Source organism: Petaurus breviceps, unplaced genomic scaffold (genome assembly GCF_028583685.1).
Source record: "Petaurus breviceps papuanus isolate PSGF00001 unplaced genomic scaffold, PetGlider_PUasm1.0 90825, whole genome shotgun sequence".
In the NCBI taxonomy this organism is placed as follows: domain Eukaryota; kingdom Metazoa; phylum Chordata; class Mammalia; order Diprotodontia; family Petauridae; genus Petaurus; species Petaurus breviceps.
In genome coordinates, this window is record NW_027187353.1 from 1,939,362 (window position 1) to 1,956,924 (window position 17,563).

The 17,563-nt window shown below is 43.3% G+C and overlaps 1 protein-coding gene across 1 annotated transcript in view; it reads right to left on the bottom strand.

Moving 5' to 3' along the window:
* CDH23 (cadherin related 23) overlaps positions 1 to 17,563 on the bottom strand; it is a 620,897-nt gene that overhangs the window by 568,765 nt on the left and 34,569 nt on the right. The window contains exon 2 of the mRNA XM_069071099.1: positions 432 to 503. Within this exon, the coding sequence (XP_068927200.1) occupies positions 432 to 498 (67 nt within the window). The 5' untranslated portion in view covers positions 499 to 503. The remainder of the gene's footprint in view (positions 1 to 431; positions 504 to 17,563) is intronic.

The window sequence follows — 17,563 nt, forward strand, 5'->3', positions numbered from 1 at the left end:
AAGAGGCAGGATCTGGCCTTTCACAAGAGGAGGATCTGGCCTTTCACAAGAGGAGGATGTTTTCAGCAGATGGGAGAAAATTATTTTGGGGCTCACATCTGCTCCAGAGAAAAGGGAAACGCACTGTATCAGAAGCAACTCTCCCCTTCAGAGCTTAAGAGTAACCTGCCTATCCCTCCTGGTTTGCCCTGGAGTCCAAGTCCTTGGGGAAAACAGGTATTCTTAGCTCCATATTGTAGAGAAGGCTGAGACCCAGCAGTTAGCATCTTGTTTAAGGTGACATGGCAAGGTGAAGATGCATAGATTCCCAGAAGTCACGGGACATGCCCATCTGGTGTGATCACATATCAATCTGAACTCTTGACCATTCAGGTCATCAGCCTGCTCCTTAAGCTCAGACCAGTCACAGACAAAGAAAGGATGAGACTTACCCCAGCATCCAGAGTTGACCACGAAAAGCCAGAAGAAGAGGTGGCTGGTGGGTATGTGGCACTTCATGTTTCCTGAGGATAAAGAAAGGGGAAAGGTGAGGATTGTTGGATGACCTAATGACCACTGCCTCCCCCCCTCCCCCCAGCCCACTCATCAGCAACTAGCAGGAGAATCAGAGGTGATGGGGATGGGTAAGAATGAGAAAGAGGAATAGAGAGATCAAGGCTGAAGCCAGGCTGGGAGGATAGTCGGGGAAGAGGGTAGAAGGGAAAGAAGGGGAAGGGCCAAGCAACTGGAAATAATGGGATGTTAAAGCCAGGAGGCATCTTAGAGAACATTAGTCCAGCATCCCCAATTTACAGATGAGGAGACTGAGGGTTAGGGAAGGAAAATGATCTGATAATGTTCCCACAACTAGTTCTTGGCAGCTTTGTTTGAGTACGAATGAGCAATGGCAGATGGAGGCTCTTCCTTGGGAGAGTCTAGGAAGGGAGCATGGTGTCAGTTACAAAGCAGATGCTTACTGGAGTCAGGAAGACACATCCTGCTGAGTTCAAGTATGGCCTCAGGCACTTACTAGCTGTGTGATCCTGGGCGAGTCACTTAACCCTGTCTGCCTCAGTTTCCTCATCTGTAAAATGAGCTGGAGAAGGAAATGACAAACCACCCCAGTGTCTCTACCAAGAAAACTTCAAGTGGGTCAAGTTGAACACAGAGTCTAACACAACGGAAAATGACTAAACAAATATTTATTTCTCTACCCCCAAGTAAGTTTGTTGTTACTATCTGTAGATTAACATTTCCTTAATTCATGCATGTTATATCCCCAGAAGCATGTACTTTCCTTAAGGGTGAGGAATTCCTTTTTCTTTCCTTATGTTGGGTAACACCTAGTAGGTACCTTTAAGTAAGTACTTAATGCTTATTGAATTGATCGAAATTCATTTATATTCATGGAAGTGGAAGTGGAAGTGGGGTGGGACAGAAAGAGAAGGGGCTTGAGCCCTTGGAGGCTCTGGCCCATGGCTTGTCATTCTCAGGATCCCTCTGGAGAGGCTGCCTTTGGGGATGAGCCTCTGCAAGGAAAACTGCCCTGACCACCCCCTTTCTGTACTGTTTTGGCATTCAAAGCTTTTCAAAACCTGGCCTCCACATACTTTTGCATCCCTGTGATGTATTTCTCCCTTTTATTCACAGCCCAGACCAGAGCTCCTGGCTTTCTGACTGCTCCTCATACAGGCCCCTCCATCTTCCCTCTTGGTGCCTTTGCACTCACTGGATGGCCCCATGCCTAGAACCGACACTCCTCTCCCCTCTGCCTTGTAGAATTCCCAGTTTCCTCTAAGTCCTTGCTCAAGCACAACCTTCTACATGAGGTCTTACCTCATTCTCACTCCCTACTCCTGTAGTGCCTCGCCCAAGTAAAAACTTCCTGGTATCTATTCTGTATCAAGGCCCATAGGGATAGATTTTTCTGTTGGGGTAGGACACCAGTTTCTTCAGGGAAAGGAATTTGACTTTTCTCTGTATTCTCTGCACCTAGGAAAGGGCCTGACACATAAAAAGAACTTACTAAATGGTTACTGACTGGGTGATGTCCTGCGGCACCATGTTTGATCACCTCAATGGAGCCTGCCCCAAACCCTGAGATACAAAAGGAGAATGATGTGGTACCCTTGCTGTGTGGGGCAGCCCACCAGGGAGTGCTCCTCTCCACAGAGAGAACCCCAAAGAATAAGCTCTTCTATTCACCACCCTATGCATATTCATTCATTCAGTAAGCATGTATTAAGGACTTTTTTTTTTTTGCTTTTTGGAGGGGGGAAAGCAAGGCAACTGGGGTTAGGTGACCTGACCAAGGTCACACGGCTAGTAAGTGTTAAGTGTCTGAGGCCACATTTGAATTCAGGTCTTCCTGACTCCAGGGTTGGTGCTCTATTCACTGCACCACTTAGCCGCCCCTATTAAGGGCTTTCTATGTGCCAGGCCCTATGGGACGCACTAGGGTTCAAGGACAAAAACAGTGACTTCCATGTTATTGGTAGGGTAGGGATGGGGTAATACAGAATGTATGTATATGAGCTTTACATATGAGTACTGGCTGTACATAAATATACATGCTATAAGCACAGATGCATATGTCCACATACAGATATCCATTTAGAGTCAGAAACTGAGTCCTTCTCTGGGCTCTCAAGAGGTCAAAATGAGTCGCCCAGAGGCTTCTAGAGCTCTAGTGAGGAGGGTATGGGGGAGAAGCTAAAAACAAGTCGAGGAGTCCATGAGAACACAGGAAAGAACTCTGGCCTGGCAAGTCGCTGCCTCCCCGCCTGTCGCACATGGCACCCAACTTCCTCATTCTTATGGATAGCAATGCTACAACTTACTTCTGCTTCATGCTATTTTTCTCCAAATAATAGCAATGATAACTAATACTTAGATGGAATTTTAAGTTTTCGAAGGACTTTGCACACATCATGGCAATATGAACTTCACAACAACCCTACGAGATATGTGGGACAAGTATTGTAGGTCCTGATTTAACAGATGCGGAAACTGAGGCTCAGAGAGCTTAGTGATTTGTCCACAGTCACACAACTAGTGAGGGAGAACAATTCTGAACCCAGGTCTAGCAGCCAATTTGCCAGGCCATTAATGTGCTCCACCCTACCAACTTGCCTCTAATGAAGATGGCAAAACCATTGTGGATGGCATGCCTAATTAGGAGCTAGAAGAGCTGAGCCTGAATCCTGGCTTTATTCCTCATCAGCCTGTGTTACCTGTGGCAAGTAACTCAACCTCTCTGGGCTTCCTTTTCCTCACCTCTAAAATAAGGGGTCAGGCTAGATGGCTCAAAGGTCTCTCCCAGATGATCTATGGTCTCCTAGTAATACCTAAGGGGGCACTTTTCAGTCTTTCAAATTCCTTTTCCTCACAGTAATCATGAGAGATGGGGTAGCACTGTACAATATCATTACCCATTGTCTTCGATGAGTTAAGACAGGCTCAGTCATAGTGTGTGACTAGCTCCGGATCCCAGATCTACTAAGGGACAGATTCAAGACCAGAGCCCTTTCCGATTTCTGTTCTGATTCAAATTTTTAAAGAATTATTAAGCACCTACTATGTGCCAGGAATTATACTAGGGTCAAAGACAATAATGGCTGGTGCTATGAGATTCCTGGTCTCATTGGCTCATCCACTCTGACAGGCAAAGGTTGCAGGAGGGATTGGAGCTTCAGGTAACAGAAGGGCTGGGATGAGCCACAGTCAGAGCTTCCCTCTTCGCTGCTCCCAGAGATTTTCTCAGCAGGCAGAGCTGGAGCAAATGGCATGGTTCCCAGGGGATAGCTTGACCTCTCTCTGTCCTGAGCAGCAGCTGGTCTCTAACTCTCATCCCTCTCTCTTCAGGCACAGCAAACTCTCCTACCGTACTTTCTGCATCTTCATGCCTCTAGTCAGGGCTTCAGCAAAACCTTCACTTTTTCAACCCCTGCTGTCTCCCAATAATAAAAACTAGCATTTATGTAGCATTTTAAGGTTTACAAAGTACTTTACATTTATTATTTCATTCGATCCTCACCACAATCCTGAAAGATAAGTGCTGTTTTTATCTCCATTTTACGGATGAGGAAACTGAGGCTGAAAGTGGTTGAGTAGATTGCCTAAGTTTACCTAGGGGCACCTTGGAACTAAGCTAGTGCAGAGAAGGAATGGTGAAAGGGAGTCTGGAGCATTGGATTCTAGTCTAAGCCTCTGACATTAGGGATAGTTGACTTTATGTACACACCCTTTTGTAAACAGAAACAGGCAAGTAAAATGGGACCTACTGAATTTAAGGCATGCTTGAACTTAGTTTAATTTTCTTCTATGAGAGCTGAACCAATCAGCCTTTACAGCATCTAAGTCCACTTTTTCCTTTTACCAAAGGGCTAGTCTTAGGTACAGATGTTAATCATCTCTGTTCATCCCACAGATGTTTGCCTCTAAACCCCAATCTCACAGGAAACCCTCAGAGTACAAACACCTGGAGGAGTAGGGCCAGAGTTTTTAAAAGAGTTGGCTGCTTCGATCAATCAACTATTTACTGAGGACTGACTATAATTAGGGGTAGGGAAGGTGTGACCTCGAGGCCATATGTGACCTTCTAGGTCCTCAAGTGTGGCCTTTTGACTGAGTTCAAGTTTTATGGAACAAATCCTTTTCTGAAGGGGATTTGTCCTATGAGGTTTGGATGCAGCTAAAGGGCTACACTTGAGGACCTAGAGGGCCATGAGCGGCCTAGAGGCCACAAGTTCCCCACTTCTAGACTACATACTTTGTGGTTGAGTGGTTTCAGTCATTTATGACTCTTGGTGATCCCATTTCAGGTTTTCTTGGCAAACATACTAAAGTGCTTTGTTATTTCCTTCTCCAACTCATTTTACAGATGTGGAAACTGAGGCAAAAAGATTTAAATGACTTGCCCAGGGTCACACAGCTAGTAAGTATCTGAGGCCACATTTGAACTTGGGTCTTCCTGACTCCAAGTCAGATACTCTATCCACTGAGTCACCTGGCTGCCCTAGATTATACTAGTCATTGGATAATTAAATACAAAAAAAAGATGAAGTCCAGTCCTTCTAAAAAATCGCAGTCCAGTTGCAGGGTCAAGATATGCTCCTGGCTTTCCAATGTCATCTTCAGACCCTCATGTTGCCATCACTCTGCAACTGTTTTTTCCCTTGTTAGGTTTGGTCTATGAAAATATATCATCCAAATAAGAACCCGGCAGCAGTTATTGACTGATATCACTTCCCTGGCCTCTCAAGGAATTCAGTGTCTGGCTCACAGCCTTCATCTCCAACCCAATTGCTACCATTCTACCAGGGGACATAGACATGCCTATTGGTGTCAGTATTGCCCCCAAACACCATGGCCTCTTTAGTTTCCTTTACTCTCTCTCTTGACCACATTCAGAAAGTCACATCCTTTATTTTACCATAATCCACAAATGTCCCACTTCCAGGACCAAGAATTTCGAAATTCCTCAATCCAGCCATAATCTCCCATCACTCCATACCTCCTTATGAGCCATTTCTTCTAAAACTAGTTTTTCTTTTTTTTTAATTTATTTTTAGTTTTTAACATTCAATTGTACAAGTTTTTGAGTTCCAAACTTTTCCCCCTCCCTCTCCTCCCACCTACTCCCCCAAGATGGCATGTAATCTTATACAGGTTCTACATATACCTTCATATTAAACATATTTTCACAATAGTCAAGTTGTAAAGAAGAATTATAGTCAATGGAATGAACCACAAGAAAGAAGGAAACAAAAACAAAAAAGAGAGAAAGCAAATAGTTTGCTTCATTCTGCATTCAGACTCTGTAATTCTTTCTCTGGATGGAGATAGCCTTTTCCATCATGAGTCTTTTGGAGTAAAACTATTATTTTCAGAAATTATGAATTTATTTTTACAAACATTTATCGTTTCTCCCACTGCCCTCCCCCAATGAATAATAAAAATACCATCATAACAAACATGCCAAGTCCAGCAAAACAAATTCTCCCACTGGCCATGTCCAAAAATGCGTGTTTCACCTCTTTAGAAGGGGCTGAATGATATAATTTCTCTTCGGGCCTCTGGACTTGTGTTTTATGATTGCATTCATCACACTTCTATAGTCTTTCAAAGCTGTTTTTCTCTATAATATTGTTGTCATTTTGTAAATTGTTCTCCCAGCTCTGCTCATTTCACTCTGCCACAGATCACTGAGGTCTTCCTTGTTTCCTCTGAAACTGTCCATTTCGTCATTTCTCATGGCACAACAATATTCCATTACATTTCTATGCCCCACTTGGTTAGTCACTCCCTGATAGGTGCGAACCCCCTAGGACTAAACCTATTCTTCCGTCAGTGCTCTCCAGGCCCTCCTACGTATTTTGCTTTCACCTTTCTTTCTTCTCCTTCTTGACCCTATAGTTACTTAACCAGTTCAATTTTATATTATCCTATATATAGCTATTTTTGTATTTTTAATATTTATTCATCCTATTTTTATTTTATTTATTCTATATTTATATTATCATACACACACACACATCTTGCCCCTGGTGCAATCACTGCTAATGCTTTGTCAAACTCTACCCTGGATGACCCCCCACCATCAGTCTCCTCTCCTCCTATTCACATTCTGCTAAGCAGAGGGGTGGAAGGGGTCATACAACCATGCTGACTGGATTCACTATAAATTTATATTATCTAAGCACAATTCAGTCCTCATTACCCCAAAACAATCGTTTTACTTTTCCCTAATCAACTCTCCATCCCATTCTCCACAGTAACTGTTCCAACCCTTCTCTTCTCTCCCCAAACCTTCCCTGCCATTCTCCTCACCCTTTCCTTTCATAAACGAATTTTGTCTCATAGTTTACTGGGAAACAAAATATCCATTAGCCATGAGCTCCTACTTCCCTTCTATTTTAAATCTTAAAACCCCTTGATGTCATCTCCAATTTTCTCCTACTTAATCCCATTCTCTAATAAAGAGACAGCTCTTCTAGCCAAAGCAACCTCATTTCTTTTACCCTTCTTCTCAGCCCCTTCCATGCCCTCCAGCAGATTACGCTCACCATCATTTCTCCTCTTCCTAATCCTCAGTCTCTATCTACAGGCTTCTTCTCCACTGTCTACAAATTGCCCTGCTCTCCCCATTCTCCCTTATCCTTAAAAAAAAACTTCATTTGACCCTTCCAGCCTCTCAAGACATCATCATATCTCTTTCCTTTCAAAGTCAATTTAAAAAAGAGCTATCTATCCTCACTTCCTTTCCTCTCACTCACTTCTCACCCCCTTGTAAGCTGGCTTCTGACCTCATCATTCAACTGAAAGTTTTCTCTGAAGTAATCATTGATCTCATAATTGTCAAATCTATTGAGCTTTTCTCAGTCTTTATTATTCTTGACCTGTCTGCAATATTTGACACTGTTGACTGTGGTCTCCTCCTGTTTACTCTTTCCTGTGAGTTTCCATGAAGCTGCTTTCTCAGTTCTCCTATCTGACCTCTGCTTTTCAGTCTTCTTTGAGGAATGTGGGTGTACTGCAAGGAACTGTCTCTTTCTTCTCTCTGATCTCATCAGCCCCCTAGAGTCGGTTCTCATCTTTATGTAGAAGACTATGATCACAATAGTCTTTTTCCTGAGTTCTAATCCTGTAGTACCTAATGGACAGTTCCAACTGGATCTCCCATAAGCACTTCAAATCCAACATCTCCAAAATATAACTCACTATTTTTCTCCCAAAGCCCATCCTTCTTTTTAATTTTTCCATTTCTTTTTGTTTGTTTGCTTGCTTTTTTGGAGGGGAGAAGGTAGGACAATTGGGGTTAAGTGACTTGCCCAAGGTCACATGGCTAGTTGTGTGTTAAGTGTCTGAGGCCAGATTTGAACTCAGGTCCTCCTGACTCCAGGGCTGGTGCTGTATTCACTGAGTCACCTAGCCACCCCTAATTTCCCCATTTCTACAAAGAGTACCACCACCCTTCTTTTCCCCAGTTCAATGGCTCCTAGGAGCCATTCTCAAATCTTCAGTCTCCCTCACCCGTTCAATTGCCAAGTCTTACTGATTCTTCCTTCGAATTATCACTCACCTTCATCCCTTTTTCTCAACTCACATGGCCACCACCCTGGCTCAAGCCCTCATCACCTCCTACCTGAATGACTAAATCTTCTTCTAATTGGAGCCCCTCCCCTGTCTCTCATCTCTCCAAACTATCCTCCACACACATGCCAAAATGATACTTAGAAAGCATGGGTTTAACTATGTGATTTCCCTACTCAGGAAGCTTCAGTCACTCTCCCTAATAGCACTAAATTAAAATATCAATTCCTCTGTTTGGCATCTAAAACCTTTCTCCATCTGGGTCCATCCTATTTTTCTTGGTTAATAACACATTACTTTCTGTTCACTTACAACCTCCTTGCTGTTCCTCATACATAACATTCATCTCCCACCTCCATACCTTTACACAGGCTATAGCCCCCACTCCACCCCATCCATAGAATGCACCCTTTCTTGCCTCCCTTTTATAGAATCCCTGGCTCCCTTCAAAGCTCAGATCAAGCACCACTACCTACATGAGGCTTTTCCTGATCCCCCAGTTGCTCGGGGTTTCCCCTCCTCAGAAATTACATTTACCTTGCATACATTCTGTGTTTACTTTTACATGTACAGGTTATATCCCTTAATATAATTTAAGCTACTTGAGGAGATTTTTATCATTACATCCCTTTAGCACTTAATATAGTACCTGACACTTAGTAGGAACTTACTAAAACTTTTGGATTGACTGGGTATGCACCCCAAATGGGAACTAACAATGCCAGACAGCGAAACACCTTTTTTTTTTCAATAATACTTGGGTACTTCCCTCACAACAACCCTATGAAGTAGATAATAGAGACATAACTATCCAGTTTTGCAGATAAAAAAAAATGAGGGCCTGCAAGACTGTTACCTGCTCAGTCATACATATTGGTAAGTATCTTAGGTAAGATTCAACCCAGGTCTCCTGACTCAAAGTCCAATATTTATGTACCATACTGCAGTAATTAATGCAGAAATGCAAATGCACCATGGATAGAGCTGCAAATTGGTCCAACCATTCTGGGAAACAGTTTGGAAGAATGTGCATAAAGTCACCAAGCTGTCCATACCTTTTGCTCCATTGATCTCATTACTAGGCATATACCCTAGGAGATTAATGACAGAAATAAAGTTCTTAGATATAATGAAATATTCATAGCAGCACTCTCCACAGTAGCAAAAAAAAAAATACCCCAAACTGGAAGGAAAATAGGTGCCCATCGATTAAGGGATGGCTGTGCAAATTGTGGAACATCAATGTAATAGAATATGATTGTGCTGGGAGAGACAAAGACATTGAGGAATTGAGAGAAACAGAAAGACTTTGAAGAAGCGATACAGAATGAAGAACGCACTCACTGAGCACAGGGTAGTAAATGATGACAATTTAAAAACACTGGAATGATGAATTGTAATGAACAGTCTCAATCATGGAGAACTGATAATGAAACATGGCTTTCACCTTTTAGTAGAAAAGCAAGGTGGCACGGGAGATCAAGTTCATGAATCAGGAAGACCTGAGTTCAAATCCTGCTTCAGACACTTGCTGTATGACCCTGGGCAGGTCATTTAAATTATTTCTCAGCTTTAGTCTCCTTATCCATAAAAGGGGCTTATAACAGCATCTACTTCATTCATAGGGCTGCTCTGAGGATCAAATAAGATAGCACAAGCTTTACAAACACTACAAAACATGATAAAAGTGATAGTCACTGTTAGTAGAGAGAAAAGAGAAGAGGAGGCTATTGACCTGAAACAGGTGGCCCTCTAGGTCCTCAAGTCAAGCCCTTTGAATGAATGAACTTGAGGACCTAGAAGGTCACATGCAGTCTCAAGGCTACAGGCTCCCCACACATGAGCTGGAACATGGTATAGACATGGTCGCCATGTCGATTGGTTTTACTTTAATGGTTTTCTTTGTTACAAAGAAAGGTTACTTGATGAGGGGAAAGTATCAAAGGGGGTATGACTTGTATTTTTTAAAAGGCAATAATAGTGGTAAAAAAAATTCAGGAAAGTGGAGAATGATTTCCATCTAAAATGGTTAAAATGAATAAAATATCACCACTGAAAAAGTCCTTTAAAATGTAAGTGTCCCCTTAGGATCTGGGGTCAGTGAAAAGACCAAGCTGACTCTAGGGCAAGGCTCTAAGGGAGTGGGGGTGAGAGATCCCAATGGAGAGGCAGACTGGGCCAGACTGTGGATGAGGGTGAGCACCGCCATCCCCAGGAGCTCCTAGCAGCACCTGCTGCATTTTGTAGGACAAGGGGGATGACTAATGAATTGGTCACCCTCATCAAGAATGTCAACACAAGGGATTCCTACATGGGGATGAATTAGCCCTGCATGGGGGAGGATGTACCCCCCCCCCCGCCTCAGAGCCACACCTTCTGATTGGTCATGCAAAGCTCACAAGCATCTTTCTTCATCACTTTTCATTTATTTGTGTCTGTTTTTTTTTTTGTAATCCCGTGGACCATACTGTCCCTGGGGTTTTCTTGGCAAAGATACTGGAGTGGTTTGCCATTTCCTTTTCCAGTGGATTAAGGCAAACAGAGGTTAAGTAACTTGCCCAGGGTCACACAGCTAGTAAGTGTCTGAGGCTGGATTTGAACTCAGGTCTTCTTTATTCCAGGCCCAGTGCTCTACATGCTGAGTACCTGGCTGCCTTTTTCATCACTAGATCTCTTTTAATGTTTACAATATTTTCCCATCTCATTTATTTCCATAGAAAAGAGAATAAACATCTGCCTGGGTTTTAGTCAGGTTCAGCCCAGCAGCCCTCCCATGGTCAAAGAGTTTCCAGGTAACACGGAAACTCCACCCCTTCATCCAGCCCTGAGAGTTTCTCACAGCCAGGACAGGCCCCCTGTGATACTCCAAGAGCTAAGCCATTGTTCCAGCCTGCAGCACGGAACTCCCCTTGATGACTCAGGATATCCGAGCTCAGGAGCCTCAGGGTCCCTGGGGCTTGAATGGTTTTCCAGATTGGAACCTCTCATCTGGTCCCAACCCTCAGAACCATATCAGAAACTCCAGATGAAGTAGGCAGAGGCAGCCGAATGGCCAGATGGGAAAGCTTCTGCCACCAAAGCCAAGAACAAAAACTGGACCAAGTGAAGGATTATCTCAAGAAGAGAATTAGAAGTTAGCCCACTGCAGTGAGAGGGCAGGGAAGCTAAGCTTGTGCAAACTGAATTTTCCATCATTCTGAGCATCTCTGCCTATTGGCCACATGTGCCCTGGCCCACCATCATAGAAATGAAAGAGACCAATTTTAACAAAGACTTGACTCCCATAACAAAGGGTTGCCATACTGCAGCGAGAGGGCAGGGGTGCTAAGCATAGGGGTGCACTAGAGATCTCCACTCCATGAGACATCTCCTCCTACTGACCTCCTACCCCCTGTCCTGCTGCCATAGATTTAGAGATGGAAGAGAACTCAGAGGCAAAGGTTAAATGACTTAGCCAAGGTCACATGAGCAGAAACTGGCCAATCCAGGGCTTGACCCAGGTGCTCTGACTCCAAATTCTGAGACTTCTTCAGTGTACTCAGCCAGGTCTTCTTCATCTTCTCCATGTCCCAGACCCCTCTGGCAATCTGATGAAACCTATGAACCCCTTCTCAGGAGAATGCTTTTAAATGCATCAAATCAAATCAAATACACAAGATTCCAAGAGGATATGGAGAAGGTGACAATGTGTAGACATTTAAGTCTATAACAGGATGGGAAGTGAATCATGCTTCAATCCTCTGAGTAGCTGTGATTTTGCTGGCAGGGGTACTTCCTTCTACCAAAGCCTACTGCCATCCTTCAATGACAACAGGCTCAGAAAAAGTCAAAGAGTTTATATTCTTGCAGCTAATGAGCTGAGGGAAGAGAGGGGACACAAAGGCTGCATTAGGAAATGGCTGGTGGCAGGAACAGATACACAAGGGCCACCCCTCTATAGCTTTCTTCTTCAGTCAGAAGGAAAGGGTAGAAGGGGAGGAAATAAAGGTGAAGTAAGACAGAGAGTGAAATAAAGACGAGACCCCCCCCCACTTTGCTAAAATGGGTCTAGGTTTGGTTCATCCTCTCTCCTACCTGGGATCTTATTTCTTCCACACAAGCATTCACTAAGCCCCTAGGCTACATGCATCTTCTGGAAACACTGTGTAGGAAGGTTAGGTAGTAGAAAGAATGCAGCATTTGGAGACAGACGATCCAGCTTCAAATATCAGTTCTGTTACTTGTGACCTTGACCAAGTCACTTAATATCACCTGGGGCTTATTTTTTCTCATCTGTAAAATAAGAAAGTTGCATTGAAGAAAGAAGCACTGAGCTTCCTCCTACCTCTAAATCTGTGAGCTTATGAACGCCGGAGGCTGAGGCTGGAAAGGAAGTAGAAGGATAACTTAATGGCATTACTCCATGGAGTAGGAAGGGGGAGGCTGAAAAGATGCAATGACCACCCCACAACACAGCCATGTGCTCCCAGCCATGCTGGCCCAGGTCCTTGTGTTCCCTGAGGTCCCATCCCCACCACGGTTGGTGGCTGCCATCCTATCTTCTATCCCAAATGCTCCTTTCCCCAACTTCAGTCCTGTTGGGAGCTGAAGGAAGAGGAAGGAGAAGGAGGTGCTTAGCCAAGGGCAATTAAACACAGCCTACACCCAGCAGGACTGGGCCAGAGGTGGAGAAACACAAGTCAAAGGTCTGTAGCAGAAACCACACATTTCTATAATATGGGTGAACAGGCAAAGGGCAGATAGCCAACCACAAAGAAAATGTGATTTTAAAACTTTTTTAAAATGTGCACTAAATGCAATCAGCACATTGTCAACAATTTGTGGGACTGGTACAATAAGAAGTCACACAGCCTTCGGGCCCTGAAAGGGCAAAGTATTGGCTGCCTGGCACTAATGACCAGGCTTGCCACTGCCACTACGTGGGGACATCGAAACCTTCCTGAATGGCTTCAGTTCCCGAGCTAGAAAGGATCTCAGCAAGAGCTTGTCCAACCCACTCATTTTACAGAGAAGTAATCTAAGGACCAGAGAGAGGAAAACAAGTATTTAGGAGCAAACGACTAGGTATGGAACAGAGCCAAATTCAAACCCAGATCCTCTGACCGAAGATTGAGTGTTCTTTCCACTCCCCACCAAGCTCAGATTACTACACCGGTCAGTCTATTGGCATTCAATGCTGGCTACATGGTGCAGTGGAGAGCCGGAACTGGAGTCAGGGAGACCTGAGTTCCAAACCTTTCTCAGATATTTATTAACTGCATGACCCTAGGCAAATCACTTAGCCTCATCTGTGAACAGGGCTACTAACAGCTCCCACCTCACAGGGCTGCTGTTAATATCAAGTGAAGAAATATATAAATTGGATAAATTAAAGTTGTAAACCTTCACTTGCTTTATAAACAATAGCTAATGTTAGCCATTAGCCTCTCTCTCCAGTCAATGAGTCCTAGATGCTTCCTCCAAATTCACACTGTTTAAGGAATGGGGACCTCTGTTTTCTAATTGGGCAGAGGGAATGCAAATGGAATACGTATTTGTTGCAAGGGTTTTGCTTTTCACTTGGGGAGGCAGGAGGGAGAGATGATGAATTTGCATTATTTGGGAAAAAAAATAACTTAAAATGAAAAACAAAAGCTAAACTTCCTTCTCCTCTCTTCCCTTCCCCACCTCTCAATGCCCTGGACACCAAAACAACCCAGAAGAATTTGGGTATGGAACATAGGTGATTTAATTCACTTCCCAGCTTCTAGTCTACTACTCCTCAAACACAAATCTGACTATCACCGATGTGCTGAAAAAGTTTCATTATTTTTCCTTATTACTTCTAGGATCATTTTGGCATTGAAGCACTTTAAAAGCTGGTCTCAGTCTATATTTCCAAGCTGATTAGACATAATTCTCTCTCTGTTACAGTCAAACTGCCTTCTTCCTGTTACCCATACACAACAGTCTATTCCCCAACCCCCCTCTTGCCCCAAATCACCTGGTATTTATTCCACATGTATCTTGTATTAACTAATCTATGAATAGACTATGTCTTCCCCAGTAGAATGTAAGTTCCCTGAGAGCAGTGACTGTCTCACTTTTATATTCACATCCCCAGAGCCCTACACAATTGACTGCTTGATCCAGCTGCCTGCCCAATGGTAATGGTCTATAGTTAAGTCCAAAGAAAAACAGTACAAAGTTTTCCCCATTGGCTTCAGGCTGCTGGTGAAAGGATAAGGTTATCTAACATTTCAGTAACTCTTCCTATCCTCCATGATGCTTTTATAGCCAGAGAATGGTAGGATCAACCCAGTCCTGAGCCTTGAGTCAGGAGTGTGAGACCAGGGACAAGAAAGGCCATTCCATTTATCTAAGGATCTCTCTCTCTCTCTTATTTTAAAGCTAGAGATTTATTGTTATTTTGTGATTAATACATTTCCCACAACTGAATACCACCATACACTGGTACAGAAGTTGGTACATAACCAGATTGAGGAACAAGGCAGAAAGAGCAGACATGTGAATATCATTGGTAACTCAATTTATACTCTTCATGCCTGTGTACTGCACATTATTCTCACCAAGAAAAAGTGTCCAAACAGAGTTGAGGGGCAAACCTAAGGATCTCAGGGCTACCTTCTCAGTAGCCTGGTCTGGATGACTGAGATCTTAGTGTGCCTATTACATTTCAATTGCATGATAGTGACTGGGACATGGTCCAGGGCACAGGTCATTGTTTGGTTTCCTAGCTGCTACCACCTCACAGAATTTCAGGTGGAAGCTCATAGGGAATAAGCGGAAAGGGACTTGGACTTTCTTGCTCCCATGGCACAGACTTTCTCTGCTATCTAGAGATCTTCTGAGAGAACCCAAGCTGGATATACTGACAAAACAAGATCTAGAACCCAGTGGAGTGCTAAGAACACTAGATTTAGAATGAGAGGACCTAGACTTTTGTCCCCATTCTGCCATTAGTGATAGGATCTTGGGGGAGTCCCTCCCTCTCTCAGGGCCTCAGTTTCCACATGTAGAAAGTGATGAGATTAGATTGAAAAATTGTTAAGATTCCTAATCCAAATCCCATGATCCCTGAACTAAGGTCAGCATTTTCTATTACACCACGTAGCTCCTTGCCATGCTCTAAAAGTTAAAGGAACCAGGAAAGTTTAGCGTGGATCTGAAAGGCTGTCATGTGGAAGAGTAATCCCTCTTCTGTTTAGTTCCAGAAAACAGCACCAGAGAACAATGGGTGGAAGTTGTGAAGCAGTCAGTTCCAGCTTGAAGGCAGGAAAAACTTCCGAACCATTAGCCTGTCTGAAGATATGGTGGGCTGCCTTGGAATGCAGAATTGTCAAGCTGAGACTGGATTGACCATTTTGTTGAGGATGTTATAATAAAGATTCCTTTAATGTGTGCATTGGACTAGATGGCTGCTAAGGACCCTTCTGACTCTCTATGTCTGCAATTCTGTGTCTTATCAAACCACCACTTACTCATGATACCTGTAGTATCAGCATGTTTTAATCAGAAGGAAATGGTAAAAAGGAAAAGGCACTAAGGATTATGAAGTCCTGATTTTTTTCAAAGGATTTAAGCAGACATAGGATTTCAGAGGAGAAATCTACATTTGGGAAATGACCAGCTAGTTAGGAAAATGTTTCTTGCAAGACTAATATGGAAATGTTTTGCATGATTGCATATATATAACCTATATCAAATTGCTTACCATCTCCAGGAAGGGAGAAAGGAGGGAGGGAGAGAATTTAGAACTCACATTTTAAGAAACAAATGTTAAAAGTTGTTTTTACATGCAACTGGGGAAAATAAAATATTATTAATTATTAAAATGTTGTTTGGGAACGGAATTTTGATTTCTGGACAACAGTTTAAAATACTTGAATGACAGGTACTTGGCTAAGGATGTAGGTCACATAACAAGGATAAAAATGTATTTGCTTGGAATTTTAAAAATCTAATCAAAAGGACTTTAAATTGAAAATAGAGGGAAGTTGGTAGAGAAAATTGCCTTCATATATTCACCAAACTAGATACCATAGAAAGTAATGACAAGGTAGAAAGAAGAAAAGCAATAGAAATTTTGAGTAATTCAACAGAGAAAAAAAAAACCAAGAAAGGATCCAAGAATAAAACCTATAGCTATATGTAAATGCTCACATGTCTATGCATAAATGCACATTATATGGGACAAGCAGGGTAAATTAGCAGGTCTAATGCAGAGAGAAATTTTACCCCATCAACATAATTTGGTAGGAATAGGTCCCATGATCAGGGCTGGAATGATGTCTATCCCTTATTCAAAAAGGACAAAATGGATAAAAGAGAGCAGTGTAACATTGTGCATTAAGAAGATATAGGGGGCAGAGCCAAGATGGTGGTGTAGAAGCAGGAAAACTCCCTGTGCTCCCCCCATAACCACCTCAAATACCTATAAAAATGACTCTAAACAAACTCTAGGGCTAAAGAACCCACAAAGTGACAGAGAGAAACAAATCTCTGGCTGAAGACAGCCCATCAGACAGACAGGAAGAGTTCATTTCAGCCCACTGGGAGCAGAGCCCAGCCCCTAGTGAGCCCTTGGTTTTAACCTCAGGGTGGCCCGACTAGCTGAGGTTAGAGGGACATCGGGAGAGTAGATCACCAGCAGCTGTGGCAGTTTCCAGATTTATCAACCCATAAATGCCAAAGACAAAGTGAGAGGTAAGTGTAAACTTTGGAAACAGAGAGTCCAGGAGTGTGGTCCAGCCTCTGTCCCTGGAGAGAGAAGTGGTTGAGGTGCAGTAGCCACGGACGCATAGCTACAGGTCCTGGCCTGCAGATTGTAGGGGGACAAAGAAAACATCTTGAAGGGTAATCACTCTTGCTTTAACCTGCTTGGATCTGGATTGTTGTCTGGGGTGGAGGTCCTGGGGTGTGTGACCAGTGAACCAGTGTGTGGAGGCTTCAGAGAGGGCAGCCAACTACTAGCTCCAACAGCTGTGAAAACCCCAGTGCTTGGGACAAAGCTGCCCTCTCTGGTAGCAAAGTTCTATTGTGGCAAAAAGCTCAAAAGTCAAGTAATTGAGTGACAATATGAGCAAGCAGAGGAAGCAAAGCAAGCATAGCAATCCCACTTTGGATTCCTTTTTGGGGGACAAAAAGGATCAAAGCATGGAATGCAGGAAGACAACGAAGTCAGAACTCCTTCACCAAATGCTTCTAAGAAAAATATGAACTAGTTACAGTTCATAGAGGACCTTAAGAAGGATTTTGAAAACCAAATAAGAGGGGGACAGAGCCAAGATGGTGGAGTAGAAACAGGACTTCCACACAGCTCCCACTTCCACCTCCTCCAATTCATGTAAAAAATGACTCTAAACAAACTTTGGAGCTACATAACCCACAAAATGACAGAGAGAAGCTAACTTCCCACTGAAGACAGCCCAGCAGGCTGGCAGGAAGGGGCCAGAACAGTGCTCTGGGAGCCAGCTCAGACCCACGTGAG